This window comes from Eptesicus fuscus, chromosome 23 (genome assembly GCF_027574615.1).
Source record: "Eptesicus fuscus isolate TK198812 chromosome 23, DD_ASM_mEF_20220401, whole genome shotgun sequence".
Taxonomy (NCBI): Eukaryota; Metazoa; Chordata; class Mammalia; order Chiroptera; family Vespertilionidae; genus Eptesicus; species Eptesicus fuscus.
Window position 1 is genome coordinate 17178205 of NC_072495.1, and position 16049 is coordinate 17194253.

Consider the following 16049-nt stretch of genomic DNA (forward strand, 5'->3'; position numbering starts at 1 on the left):
ACTTTATAAAAAGAGCAAATTAAAAAAAAATAACGTGGTGACTTTTTACCACCTCAGTTATATAAGACTGACTAATTGCACTTCTAAATACAGAACAAAGAGATTTGCATTTGAGCAGAGGCGAGTAGGAGGAGACAAGATGTGGGGATGAATTCCTGACACTCAGATCCCAACACAAGGAGGATGAATATGATATAGGCTATGAAAGCAACTCTGCCAAGGATTTTAAAATAATCTGGGTTCCTATTTTTCTAAGACGCACTAGCACTGTTTGACAAAAGTTTAAAAACTAGTACCACCACAGGAAGACATGTATTTATATGTTTCCTCTTATAAAATTTAAAATACAATAACTATACAGTCTTGGGAATTCGGTAGCATCCAAGGTAAGAGGACTATCCAAAGTACTATGTGAATTTCTAGACGTCTGAAAGTCTTAGAACCTTAAGCTTGACAGTGTGAAAACTCTCTTGTCTGGAAATTTTTTTTAATTAGACTAAAATGTAGTCATATTCACTCTGATGTCACACACTCTTGCACTTCGTTAAGCTTTGCTTCTAAGGGTTGGGTTTTTTCTTTTCCCTTTTTTTTTTTTCTTTCAGGAGCTGGAGGGAAACGTTTCTTCTATATTGGAGAGCATTGAACTGATGATGAAGGCTCTATCAAAAGCAAACGTCTTGGAATTTGCCCTACGAAAGACCTCACCTTTAGCTTGGGGACAAGGACACGGGCTCCTGCGACAGACAGACCTGAGAGTTTGAATCCTCTCTAACAGCTTCCCAATTTGCAAGATCTTGAGCAAATGACCTAGTGAAGTCTCAGCTCCCTCAAATACACAGTGAGAATGACAATCATAATACACACCCCTCAGGGTTACTATGATGCTTTCATGAAATTACATATATGCCCGGCGCTCACTCAGTAAGTGTCGATCCACAGGGGTGATTTTTATGACTGCAGTTTTTCTTGGCCTTTGGACTGAGAACCTGTAGGATCCTGCCTGGCACAGAGCTAACCAGAACCTGAGGCTTTGCAAACCAGGTTCCATGGGGCCTGGGTGTACCTCCCGAGGCAGGGCTGGGACCATCAGGAAGGCGCACACACAGTCACTTCCCAGCCCTTCCCCTGTCAGGCTCTTAAATGTAAACTGAACCTCAGAAACCTCCGCCTTCTGCTGTCTTCCACTGAATACCTTATGAAGGATTACTACACGATACTGTAAAAGAGGTAAGTTCTGGTCCCAAACCATGAACATGAGCTACAAGTGTAGGGGGTTTTTAAAGCTGACAATGAAAAAGAGCTCTAATGCTTGAAATCCCCCCATTTACGGTTTTGAAAATTAAAATATTGATATCATTTAAACCAGGGGTCCTCAAACTTTTTAAACAGGGGGCCAGTTCACTGTCCCTCAGACAGTAGGAGGGCCGGACTATAGTTTTAAAAAAACAAAACTATGAACAAATTCCTATGCACACTGCACATATCTTATTTTGAAGTAAAAAAAAAAACAACAACGGCAAAAACACCCACATGTGGCCCGCGGGCCGTAGTTTGAGGACGCCTGGCTTAAACAGTAGAACTTTCCTGACTGGGGTTGGGGGGGAGGGTGCTCAACTTCTTAACAGGTCTGACCTGGGATTCAGAGAAAACTCTGGTGTCCCTGCTGTGTTCACGAAAGGGCTAGAGAAGGTCCATAGAGTCGCGGACTGCTACCCCGGTGGCAGACAATCCCTGCAGGAAGACACAGACTAGCACAAGTATTTTATGGACGGAGCTGGCGATCCTCACTAATGCCAACGAGGAAAAAACACTCAACCCTGGAGGTAGAAGGGCAGGAGGGTTACTTCCTCGTGCTGATTTGAGCAGCCTCTGCCCAGTCCTTTTCAGTAAATCCTATGTGCTGCCTCTGACACACTAACCCACCAGGAAAAGACTTAAATACGATTTATACTGGTGGCTTATGGAGCACAGGTAGGCTCTCTTCATCATAAAAACGTTCGTGCATTAACCTAAGGTCTAGAAAACATTAAGAAAGAAGCTGGTTTCAAATAGAGAAATGGGTAATGCCCCGACTAGGAAAGACACACATTGCCCAGTACGTATGTGGTACAACCTACTTCAAAAAAATGATCATCCCTCTACAAGCATTAAGGCTCAACTATTCAATTTCTGGACACTCCAAGCACTAGCCAAGCATTCACTTAAAAGCAACCAAGGACACATGTGCCCAAATCAAATGTAAAAACAGTCACCGTGAAACATGCCGGATGCTGTTGGAGGGAACGTCTGAGTAACTAGTTTGAGGTAGCCTTACCTTTTGCTGTGGCACAGGTTTGAGGATCAATACTTAAGACTATTCCCAATGACTGCCCTCAGCAGGGGATCCGCCGGGAAACAGCAGCAGCTCTGCAGGCCGTGCAGCCGCCGGCAGAGCGAATGAAGCACGATCGCCGGCTCAGACCTTTCCAAGTCCAAGCCCACAGCGCTCTCAGGCTCCCGCTCGCTCTGTCTCCAGGCCCCCCATCAGCAGCTTTTAGCTCCCGGGAAGCCTCGCCCACTGTGTGGGGGGTGAGAGCTCCTGCCTGCAGGGCTTAATCCTCCCTTCTCAGCAGGTCCTGCGTTGCAGCCTCCCCCAAGCGCCTCGCCCGCCGCACTCCCACTGGCAAAACAGGCTGCTCCAGCCCAGCCCCACCCCACCCCTCGGCCTCACCAGGTGAACTTCCTGCTCGGAACCCCCAGCAGAACTTGCTGTTCGGTGTTGTTTTTACTCCTTTCAAAGCTACCCTTCCGCTGGGAGGAGTGGATCCAAGGAAAGTGATGGTACCGCAGGCCCCAATGAATAAGAGAAGCCGTGGATGGTGCAGGAAGTATTGCCAGTAAAAGGCTGACTCCTTCCACTGGTAGCAACAGGCTAAGAAAACATACCCTTTAATATCTTTGCTGATAATAAGCTGCGGTTGTTGTTCTAATAACATGTTTTAAAAAGTGTCCATTCGTAATGCCTCTGTGTGAAAAATCCTGACAGACAGCAATCTCTTGAGCATCTATTAGAGGGTAAAATATAATAGGTTTTTTTTTTTTTTTTCAGAATTGAAAATCTAGAATTAAACAAATTTTCCTGAGTATGGCCTCCTCCTTTACACGCTGGCCAAATGTTAAAACTGTAACTTGACTTATGCAAATACTTAAGAGAGAGTCAATATTTATACGAGGCACTGTACTGTTAACCCTATTAGAATTACTTGAAGAAATAAAGGAATTGGGAGAGATTAACATCTTTTCTGTTCCAAATGACTTTTCACTAACACCAAGGTAAATCCACATCGAGGAACTTGTTTTTAACAAACACGGGAGCGTTACCCGGTGCCAGGCACGATCCGCGCACTTGACAAACAGCTTCATTACAACCCCAGGAAGCCGATTCCAGCATCCCAAACCAGAGGGGCGGAAGCCCAGGCGGAGGGATCCAGCCTCTGCCAGGCCTCACAGGTGGGAGCTGTCTGGTTCAAGATCCTTAGGGGCCTTGGCGGGACCCTGCCCAAGTCTCCCGCTATAGATCAGACTTCCTTACCTTCCTCTCTGAATACAGCTCTGAATACAAAACTGTTTATAAATGGTAAGGCACAGTGGGAAAAAAAAAACAGTGAATTGATGTGATTTTAAAATATGAAAGGCCATAGAGAACTCTACTATGCGGCAGGAACAACAACAACAACAAAAAACCACACATGTTAATTCTGACCAATGCAAAGGCTGTGGAGGTTCCCATTTTATTGGTGTAGGAAATGGGGCTCTTATGTTTATTCAGAGCCACCCTTCTTTTGTGAACATTTAAATGAAAAGCACCCCTCCTCCCACCCTTTTCTTGGTCTGTACTAGAGACTGGAAGGGATGGGGGGCCAGGACAAGGGAAAAGAAAAGCGAAAGCTGAAGAAAAGGCAGGAAGAAGAAGGGGGAGGGGAAATCCATGCTGTAGAAAAGCTATCCTGGGAATACTTAGCACAACTCATAACCCCCTCGTGTAACCCAACATACAAACACAGGGCGGGATAAATCGACTCCGCAATGGTCTGCAGAATTACTTAGTAACAGGAACTTGAACTTGGAAGCCCAAAAGGCTGCACTCTCTCTGCCACCTAGAAATGCGTGGTAAGAAAAAGGAGTGTGCAAAGCTGGTGACACTGGAGTGAGGTCTGTAATCTAGCTCACCAGGATTTGAACAATGCCGGCTTTCTGGTTTTGATACTGTCCTATATAGTTGTGTGGGATGTGACAACTGGGGGAAGTTGAGTTTTTTTTTTTTGTATATGGGACCTGCTTTGGCAACTTCCTCTGAGACTATAATTAGTTCAACAACATAAGAAGCTAAAATATATGGCGGACTGGAAGGCATTCTGCTCTGTCATTGAATAGCTGCTGATGGCACAGGAGAGGTCACTTGTTATTTTTCTCTCATTGTTAGCAAACTGTGTGGGTCCTGTGAAGGACTGTGTAACTTCCACCACAGAACAGGCTCAGACTCCGTGACTTTGAACTCTCCCCGCTTGATGGCGTTTCACGGTGTAAATTGTGCATGGAGACCAGGCTTCCTCATCAGCGTTTATGTTTGTGAGACTCGTCCATGTTGCTGCATACAGCCGTACCCCCTGTCATTTCCCCTGCTGCAGAGAAGTCCACTGAATGGGCAGGCCTTTACCCACCCCACAACGGACATACCTTTGAGTTTTTCTAGTTTTTTGACAATTAGGAATAAGGTTGCCATGAACGTTCTATATAGACCTAAGAGTGTATAGAGAATGTTTGTCCCACCAGCGGGGTATGAGAATTCCCACTGATTTATATCCTTAGCAACTTTTGGTATTGCTACTCTTAAATGTTAGCCATTCTGGTGGGTGTGTATATGAGGCAATAAGGTTTTAACTTGCATTGCCCTAGAGATTAACAATGTTGAGCATCTTATCGCATGCTTATTGAGCAGTTGGGACATTTGCTGTGAAGTACCTGTGCAAGTTTTCAGTCATTTAAAAAAATATCAGTGTATCTGTCCTCTTCTTATTTGCCTCTTTACAGAGCCTGGTTGCCTGACTTTTTTCAGATACGTGCACTGCCAATATGTTCCCACTTTGTGATTTGCCTTTCTCACTAGCTTAATAGCATATTAAGACAGTGTTCTGGCCCTGACCGGTTTGGCTCAGTGGATAGAGCGTCGGCCTGGGGACTGAAGGGTCCCAGGTTCGATTCTGGTCAAGGGCTTGTACCTTAGTTGCAGGCACATCCCCAGTGGGGGGTGTGCAGGAGGCAGCTGATGGATGTTTCTCTCTCATCGATGTTTCTAACTCTCTATCCCTCTCCCTTCCTCTCTGTAAAAAATCAATAAAATATATATTTTTTAAAAAGACAGTGTTCTGAACTTTAATTACTAAGCTTTTTAATTATGTCTAACTTAAGATCATGAAAATATGGCATGAGGATAGTCTACTGCATTACCTTTCAGTAGTTTTACCTTTCATATACAGATGTATAATTCTCCTAGAAAGGGTTTCGTGTATGGGGTTAAATACAGACCAGATCTGTGCAGGTGACCTAACACCATTTACTGAAATGACTGCCTTTTTGACAACACTGGGCAATGCCACTTCTATTATAAATCAAGGATCTGTGTACACATGTTGGTTTCTGTTCCGTTCCACTGATCGGTCAATCCTATGTCAATACCAGTATCTTAATTAGTGAAGCTTTAACAATAAATCTTGGTATCTATTATAGTAAGTTTCCCACTTTCTTGTTCTTCCAAATGGTCTGGAGTATTTCTGGCTCTGCATTTCCATCTACATTTTAGAATCAGTTTTCAATTTCCACAAAAATCTCAACTCAAAGCTTGGGGCATTTATCAGCCACTCCGCCCTCCTGGGCTCTGAGCTCCAATTTCTGTTCCCCCAGCAATGACTCTCTCTACTCTACCAGCAGATACAGGAGGGAAAGAAAGTCTCCACACTCCACCAGATTTCCTTCTGCTTAACCTTACTCAGTACCTGCTTCCTGCCTTATTCATTCTCAAATGCTTCAAAGAGAGAATTTCATTTTGGTCCAAATTTGCTAACTCTTCTCAAGGAAGGTTTGTCTAAATTCCCTAGTCCTTCATTTTTAGAAGTTCATACCTCAAGAATAAGCTTTGCTTTTATTCTGTCTTCAACTTTCCTCCCCCACTGTCCTCACTCTCTCCTTCCTTCTCCCGACTCCTCGTTCTTTCTTTGTGGAGGAAAAGGTAAATAATATCAGAAGATGGGAGAATTCATCTTTGGAGACTATAAAGAAGACCCAATGTTGATCCTAGAAATTAAATGCATGAGATGAGAATGTAAGAACTTATTAGATGCCTTAAGAGATGCCTACACAGAGGACAGAGTCCGTGAACTCTAAGACAGGTCACTAGAAAGTACCCAAACCTGAAAGAGAGGATGTGTGAGTCAATATCTAAGAACATAACTGACCACTGACGTGTAAAGGAAAAGGGAGACAGAGAATTGTACCAAAGAAATAACTGAAGAGATAATAGTTGAGAGCATGAAGAAAGAAATCAATAAATAGACCCACTGCTCAGTAAACTCCAAGCAAGGACACGGTGACCCATTAATTTTACTTTTACGTCCACAAATAGTTTAACATTTGGGAACGTTAAGAAGAGCTCCAAAGGGAAATTGTTTCCTATCGCCCTTGTTGTGTGGTGATATAGGGAGCTTTGCATTTCAGTATCAAACTATAGCTCCATCTCTCAGATCTGGCATCCAGCAGGGACAGATGGCGATGGTAAAAATAAACTGCAGGCAGAGACCGTTTTAAAGTGTGAAGCAAGCCTGAGGCTGGCAGAACTCCCATCGTCCTTTACAAAATGGATCAAGAAGGTACCTTTCCCCAGGACAACCCTGGGGTGCTGCTCTCAGAAGAGAAGACATGAGCTTTTGAAGGGGTGCTGTCATTCTGTGTCGTTACTGATTTTAGAATTACCGTATTTTCCGGCGTATAAGACGACTGGGCGTATAGAAGATTTTCCTGGGTTAAAAAGTCGTCTTATACGCCGGAAAATACGGTAACAATGCCATACAAGTCTATTCATAGAAACCCGTTTCCCAGAAACACCAATAACTAATTAACTCGCTCACGTTTTAAAAGCTTCTGGAAGTTATCACAATTAGAAATGTCACTTTCTCATTCAAAACATGAGAAAGTCTTTGATTGATACAGTTTAATACCAATATTAAACTAATTTTTAAAAACTCAATTTACAGTATGTCTCTGAGGCAAAATGATCGAAGATGAGGCTTAATAACTAAGAAAAGTTAAGCTTGTAGAGCAAAACTGTGTAAAATAATGTACAAGAAATCACAATATATTTGTGATGTTAAATTGTAATAACTTCAAAGTATTGACCACACTGTCACATTAAAACATTCCAGACTAGATACTCTATACGATTTGGCAAGATAATATCACCCCCAAAAAACAAAAATTTAATATTGCTTTAATTATTTGTAAAAAATTCCACATATTTATATAGCAGGATACATATGCTATATAAGTAAGATATGCTGTTTAAAATAGTTTTGAAACTCACAAGCACTGATAAACTATACATCCCCTTCATCTATTAAGTTTCAGCTAATCATTCTATTTCCATGTCAGTTCTTTGAAAGTATTTTCTTTTATCATTTTATTCATGAAGAAGCTATATTCCTATGTAATTGAAAAAACAAATAATGACAAAGCTTAGTGGAGCAAACAGTTCTTTAAAGTTGTCTAAAAGTTTGAATGCACGTAAACTTTGGTGAAATGACCAATAGAGAAATAAAAAAATCTCTTAAAATCAAAGCCACATAAAATTAAAGAACGCACATTATGTCGATGAATACAAAGTCTTGCAAAACAAGCTACGTGCTTGACTAAAAGAGAAAGCCTGTATCTTTAAGCAGTTGGTAAAATACCACGCTGATGAGTGTACTCACCTGGTTTTGGCACTGAGTTGGTCACTGACTGGGGGACTTTCTGATTAATTAACTCCACACAGTGTCCAGGGAAGAGCCCCACCTGAGAAAAGCAGCAAACAGAGGATTCTAAACCAGAGAGCAGAGCAGTGTGTGACCAGCGCCAATTCAATTCTCATAATGACTCCACAGTCCCTCCCAACAGACCCTATTAGTCCAAGACTAGATAACAGATGATACCAATTACACAAACAAATAAAGAAACAATCTGTTGCTATGAATATAGAGCTGTGTGTTTTAATTGTCCAAATAGCTAAGTCTGCTTTTTAAGTTTGAGCTTTTAATTTTCCACACTTTTTTACACCAATTAAAATATTGAGTCTGATACTAACCTATGCGTGTAGTAGTTACCATGTTTACCTCTCAATAATTTACTCTGCTGACATTTCAATTTGATTTGTGTTACTATCTCTACTATGAATTTTTCTATTTATCTTCCCTATGATTTTATGGAAACCTACACTAAGCCACATTCAAATTTTTTGTACATTTTCTCTTCATTCTTCCACAAATTTCATGAAAAAAAAAAAAAGACAAAACTAAAATAAATTGGTTAAACAACTGCTCATTTAAAATCCTGGTTCTTACTGTAGTTGAAGAGCTAGTGGTGCATGGATAAGTGGGTAAGCAGAGAGGAAAGAGCCAATCTCCGCAGGGGTGACAGAATCTGGCTTTGAGAAACACACCACTTTGACCTGGTAGAATTACTCATGGCAGAGGTCAAATCCTAAGAAGATGAAATCCTGGGAAAATGCTGAGCACCAAGTCACCCAGAGAGACTGGACAGTGCAGCCAACAGAATGACTACAGAGAGAAGACGCCTGGGAACAAGAGTAAAAAGGCAATCTTTCCCCATGTTTATTGATGTTTCCTCCGAGAGGAATATAATCGCGCTGCCATGCAGCAGATGTGAAGGCAGAAACATGAAAATCACATCACTTTGCACATCCCTCTGCTGACAGACTCTGGGGAAGCATGCCATGGTCTCCCAAGACCATGACTCATCCTGGAGCCCGGAGCCGCAGCATTCCCATCTGTGGAGGATTATTCTCACGCACTCATTTGCCGCATTACCATTTCAATTTCTGGATCGATATTTTATGGTTGTTCTTAAAATTATAAAGATGTAACCAGCTTATCATGAGCGAAAAGGGGGTTATTAGCAATTGCCAGTTTGGTCTGAGAGATCTGAATTTGGGATTATTTGTTTTATTCTATATCACATTTTATTGAACTTCCTATTTAACTAAAACAAGCAGAAATTCTTCCAAGCCTGGTTAGAACCAGATAAGAATCAACGTGACAAATCCTTTCCCTTCTCTCTTACACAAATCAGTTATTATGAGAGGGCATGTGATATAACAGTTAACAGCACAGTCTCAAGAGTAACAGCACCTGAGGTCAGCTCCCGCTCTGCCACTTACTCCACCGGGTTTGTAACAAAGCCTCTCTGGTTCAGTCTACTCATCTAAACATAGTAACAGCACCGAGTTCATACAGGTTGTGATAAGCATTAAATGGGTCAGTGTAAGGAAAATACACACAGTAAGCACCTGCTGTTATCCATTATTCTCCCAGGGTGTTGGATGCGAGAAGACCTAGAGGGCTCCAGCTCTTTCCTTAGATCCGTGGTCGGCAAACTGTGGCTCACGAGCCACATGCGGCTCTTTGGCCCCTGGAGTGTGGCTCTTCCACAAAATACCACAGGCCTGGGCGAGTCTATTTTGAAGAAGTGGCATTAGAAGAAGTTTAAAAAATTTGGCTCTCAAAAGAAATTTCAATCGTCATACTGTTGATGTTTGGCTCTGTTGACTAATGAGTTTGCCGACCACTGCCTTAGATGAATATGGCACATAATACCACCTTTTACATGTGTGTATCAAGTGTCCTCACTACCAAATATTTCCATGAAAGTCTAATTCATGTCCATTTATGAACATTTCTGCAATCTGCTATGGAGAAAAGACCAGGCTCTAAACTTAGCTCACACATTTGCTAAGGCGCTGTGATCTGGAGCAAATTTCTGATCCTCTGTCTCAGTTTCTTACTCATTTGTAAAAATCGGGATAATATTAGATAATTGTGTGAAAGCAGCTAGCCCAGTTTCTAAATTCAAGGCAGCCAACGGGAAAAAGACAGTAACCTCCAAAGGAAAACCACCAATCAAAAGACACAGAGTAGCAGAATACATTTAAAAAAATAAAACAATAACAAAAAATAACCAGGACCCAACTACACGCTGCCTTCAGGCGACCCTTCTCAGCTACAAAAGCAAACGTAAGCTCAATGTGAATGGGTGGAAGATGATGCTCCAAGCAAATGGTATCCAGAGTAAAGAAGATGCAGTCATATTTTTATCAAACAAAGTAGATTTCAAGACAGAAAAAGGTAAGAGAGACAAATATGGACATGTTATAATGATAAAGGGGACACTCCATCAAGAAGATATAACATCCTATCTAATAATAGACAAATATGCAAATTGACCGCACCTTTGCTACACCCAAGCCACGCCCACCAGCCAAGTCACGCCCACCAACCAATCAGGACGAGTATGCAAATTACCCCAACAAAGATGGCGGCTAATTTGCATATCAAGACAGCGTCGAAAGAAGCCAAGAGCTGCAGAAGGGAGTAAAGCTTCCAAGAAGCAAGCAAGCGGGGCGCGGGGGGGGGGGGGCGGGGGGGAGAGAAGGGAGGAGCAAAGGCAGGGCCGGGGGCAAAGGGAAAAGCAGGCGGGCTGGCGGAGAAGGCGGGGCAGGCAGCAAGGGAGGAGCAGAGGTGGGGTAGAGTACAGCAGGAAATCCTATTGCAGGATTTTTCCTGCAACGGGAACGCTAGTTTACTAATATGTAAGCACCTGCCCTAGCCAGTTTGGCTCAGTGGTTAGACTGTCAGCCCACAGACAGAAGGGTTCTCTCTCTCTCTGTCTCTCCTCCTTCCACTCTCTCTAAAAATCAATGGAGCCCAGTTGGCGTGACTCAGTGGTTGAGCATCAGCCTGTGAACCAGAAGGTCATATTTGATTCCCATTCAGGGCACATGCTTGGGTTGTGAGCTTGGTCCCCAGTGTGGGGCATGCAGGAGGCAGCCAATCAATGATTCTCTCTCAGCATTGATGTTTCTCTCTCTCTCTCCCTCTCTCTTCCTTTCAGAAATCAATAAAAATATATCTTTTAAAAATCAATGGAAAAATATCCTTGGGTGAGGATTAACAAAACACAACAACAACAAATACATATATACAATTTAGAAGCATGAAAATATATAAAGCAATTACTAATAGACCTAAAGGGAGAGATTGTTAATGGATAGATCATCCAGACAGAGTCCACATGGAAACACTGGCCTTAAATGACACAGAGCAGTTGGACTTAGTAGATGTATTAGACATTTCCATCCAAAACAACAGAATGCACATTCTTCTCAAGTGCACATGGGACATTCTCAAGGACAGACCATATGTTGGGACAGAAGACAAATCTAATAAATTTAAGAAGACTAAAATCATAACAAGCATCCAGTGTGATCAAAATGGTATGAAACTAGAAATCAACTACAGGAAGGAAGCTGAAAAAAATCACAAACATGTGGAGATTAAACAACATGCTACAGAACAACTATTGGGTCAAAGAAGAAGTAAAGGAAAAACTCAAAAGATACATAGAGCCAATGAAAATGAAAATATGACATACTATAATTCCTGGGATGCAGCAAAAGCAGTACTAGAGGGAATTTATAGCAATACAGGCCTACTTCAAGAAACCAGGACATATACAAATAAAAACCTAACATTATAACTTAAGGAGGTAGAAAAAGAACAAACCCTATCACTGGCCAGGTTAGGTCAGTGGTTGGAGCGTCGGCCAGTGGACCAAAGGGGAAATGTTTAACAACAGGCTCTTCAGGGGGGAAAGGCCTTGATTTGTGGAGTTTGCAGTGTTTATAGCCTAAACACTCCCACCTTGGCTGGTTTGGAGCTGCCAGGCTAACACAACTGGATGCAGAGTTGGGAAGAGATGCAGGACGGCCTGATGTGCAGTATTTTTACCATATAGTGCACAAGGCGGAAGTAATCAGCACAGATACCAGGCAAGTAGCTAGCATGTCTTTAGTATTTGCTCCCTTTGTGTTTAATAATAATTCATTTTCCTGTAAATGTATGTGCTTTAATGTTTAATAATGGCTAGGTTTAATAACTGTCCTACAAAACTCCTAACATCACACCGCTGCCTCCAGCTCACCACTAATCTATTCTACTTCCAGGTCCTGCGCCTGCCCTGGAAATAGGCTCGGAGCAGCTTGACAAGAATCCACGCTAGGAGAACAAGGAAGGAACTAAAGGAAACAGGCCATGTCCTGATTCTTCTGATCTTCGACCTCGAGGATACGCTCACAGTAGAAAGAACACAGGTTCCGCTACAAAAATGAAGGCACTGTAAACCATTTTGGTACAACCTAGAGGAAGTATTGGATACGACGCTACTGCAATAAAATAAGCCTAGAGCCTCGGGAGCAGTGGGAAGGTAAAGAGATCGCTACGTAAGGAGGAAGCCTACGCCGAACTGTGGGCTGTCACCGACCAAAATCTAAAAAGGAATTTCAACATCGCAATGTGCTAACCGCTAACTTTTTCAGGAATTCCTACTTGAATGGTTTATTTATTTTGTTTATAGCTAGTGAAACTTTAGGGCTGTTCGCATCACAAAATATTTTTTTAATTAAGCTTAGTCATGTACTGCTCTTGCTTCTAGGGATATGCAGGCATTTTCATCAGTGGAAACAGTTTGGCCTCAGAGTTTCCAAGTTCCTCATTTTCTGACGACAGCTTCCTACCCAGCCAGGTCTCTAATGATCACATTCCATAATGAGTGAAGTTCAAGTTCAGAGACTTCCCAACCCCTGCCTTCCTGTACTTCCCCCCAACACGGTGCCTATCTCCCTTCGGATCTCTTTGCTTTTATACCCAGGATGAACCCTGTGATTGATCACTTGACGTTTTTAAAACATCAGTACCCTTCATTTCCTTGTAATATTAACCTTCTGCCAAACCAATCCAGCAAAGCAAAAACGGAGTCAAATAGAGATTGTATGCCTCTCTATTGCTGGAGAAAAATCATATTACTGAGGAGATTCAAACAGAGACAAATTCATAGTCTCTCACCTGGACATGCCGATTATGTCTCCCCACTTCCCAGACTTTCTCAGAGAACCCCTGCTCTTTGGGGTCTCCATCCAGTCTTGATCAGACCACAAGTTAAGGAGTCAATCAGTCTGTCTCTTAAGATTTGTAACTAAATCAGAATTTTTTTAAAAAATATTTTTATTGACTTCAGAGAGGAAGAGAAAGATAGAAACATCAATGATGAGAGAGAATTATTGATCGGCTGCCGCCTACGCACCTCCTACTGGGGGATTGGGCCCACAACCTGGGCATGTGCCCTTGACCGGAATCAAACCCAGGACCCTTCAGTCGACAGGCTGACACTCTATCCACTGAGCCAAACCAGCTAGGGCACTAAGTCAGAAATTTTAGTCATCTCCATTGAGTTGTTATAACTAAAAAATATATGGTTTTTTTTTTGTGTGTGTGTTTTTTTTTTAAAGAGGATAAGGCCAAGAAGCAGTAGCTGCTATGGAGCAAAATGTAGAAGCAAATTCCCTCAGTTCCTTACTTCCCAGTTTCTGGTTCCATTTGCTTATGGCCTAATCATTCTCGCACTGGGTTTTTTAAAGATAGTCCTATTTATACCTCCCCTGCTCCTCACTCCCCCACTCACACCCCCAAAATACCACATTGCTGCTGGTTTCTTTGCCTGATTTATACTTCTCTAAACCTGAAATGCCAGCTCCCTAATTTCTACTCTTGAAAACATTACTCTTGCAATAGAACATACATTCTTGAGACTCAGAAACAAGGTCAGGGATCAGGATATACATTTGGGAGTTGGGCGTATAGATGGCATTGTAAGCTAAGAGAATAAATAAGATAGTCTAGGACAAAGAAGGTAGAATGAGAAGGCAGTCCAACCCTAAACTTTCAGGGCCAGCAGAGGAGGATGCTATATGAAAGAAGACTGAGGAGATAGGAGGAACTGTGAGAGGGTGGTGTCATGTCCATCAAGAGAAGGACGTGTCAGGAAAAGATTAATCAAATACTGATGAGAGTTTAAGTAAGAGGAGTAATGAAATATCATTTTTGCATGAAGCCAAACAGAGGCCACTTGATGCAAGAGAAGAAAACACTCTCTTGATATTGTAGCTGTACACTGAGTGGCCAGTTATTATGATCTCTGAAAGCATAATAATCTGGCCACTCAGTGTGTGTGTGTGTGTGTGTGTGTGTGTGTGTGTGTGTGTGTGTATTAGAGGCCCGGTGCATGAATTTGTGCATTGGTGGGGTCCAGCCAGCCTGGCCAGGGGGAGGGGACATGGGTGGTTGGCCAGTCTGCCTGCTGGTCGAACTCCTGGTCAAGGGGACAATTTGCATATGAGCCTTTTATTATATAAGATATACACTGAGTGGCCAGATTATTATGCGTTCAGAGATCATAATAATCTGGCCACTCAATGTATAGTAAGTCTTTAATTAGGGTTCATTTAGTTCTCCAACTTTTTCTTCTTTTTAAGATCTGTTTTGGTTGTTCTATTCTAGTCCTTTGCATTTCATATGAATTGTTTCATCTGCTTATCCATTTCCACAAAAGAAGTTTGCTGAGATTTTTACTGGGATCAATTTAGGAAGAAATTACACCTCAGCAATATAAAGATGTCCGACCCATACACGGGGCAAATCTCTCCATTTGTTTGGATACTAGAGGCCCGATGCATGAAATCTGTGCAAGAGTAGGCCTTCCTTCCCCCCGGCACCCATGACCTGGCTCGCAGCCCTGGCTTTGTCTGGAAGGTCATCAGGTCTAATTAGCATATTATGCTTTTATTATTATAGATTCTTTGACTTCTCCCAGAAATGTTGTACAGTTTTCAGTAAACAGATCTTTCTTTTTTCAGATACATCCCCAAGTGTTTCATATTTTAATGCTATTATAAGTGGGTTTTGTTATATTTTCTGACTGACATTAATGCTGCTAATCTATAACAAGATTCTCACACAGTTGTCCCAGTATTTATATTTTAAACATATATTGTGTATTTTAAATACATAAATTACTTTCCTTTTTTCTTCATTGTATTATATGTGAAAAATTATGCTGACTTTTTTGAAACTGTGTTTGTAGGTAGTTATTTCATTTGTACATTTATATCATTTGTACATCTCACTTCGGAATCTTAAAGAAGGAGTTTAGAAAATATTTAGCATAACAAAAGCGTTATAAAAGTTGATGAAGTTAAGAACTATTGCTCTGAGCCATTTAGTAAATAGTTTTCATGAAACTGAATGTTAAGCATCATTTGGTAGGACACATTCTGATGCTATAAATTAACAAAAAGCTATCAAGGAACAAAGTTATATCTATGGCAGCTGCTAATGGCACCACTAAGAAAAATAAAACCAGCAACAAGAAATAATAGAAGAAAGTAGCTTAAGAAAATGTACATATTTTTGTGATTCAAGGAGGGAAAAATACAAGATTGGAACTCCCCAACCTTGTGTTCTGGTCCTGGCTACACCACTACCTACTGTCTTTGTGAGTCAGAACAATGTATCCAAATTCCTTTATCTCTGGAATTCTATAATTTTTAAATGACAGTTTAGGCCCAGATGATCCACTATCTTCTACTTCACTACAGAAACCCATGACTCACACAAGTAGACAAGTAGAAGCCACAACTGGTTCATCATCTTACTTCTATGACCTGTTCTTTGCCCAGAATCCCTAGGTTTCTAAGCTCTGACACTAAACAGCAGAGTAACACTGGCGAGTTGTTTAACCCTTGTCTGCTTCCGTTTTCTCATCAGTAAAACAGAGATAATAATGGTACCTCTCTCAGAGTTGTGAGAACTAAAGGCTAAAACACGTAGAATAGCTCACCCGAGAACTGCCCAGCA

At 41.7% G+C, this 16049-nt stretch overlaps 1 protein-coding gene across 2 annotated transcripts in view; it reads right to left on the reverse strand.

Annotated features, from left to right (window-relative positions):
* The window catches only part of ARHGAP32 (Rho GTPase activating protein 32), a 116680-nt gene that overhangs the window by 29737 nt on the left and 70894 nt on the right, over window positions 1-16049 (reverse strand). For both annotated transcript variants that reach the window (XM_008142545.3, XM_028146907.2), the window contains one exon: window positions 8001-8082. In XM_008142545.3, the coding sequence (XP_008140767.2) occupies window positions 8001-8082 (82 nt within the window). The remainder of the gene's footprint in view (window positions 1-8000; window positions 8083-16049) is intronic.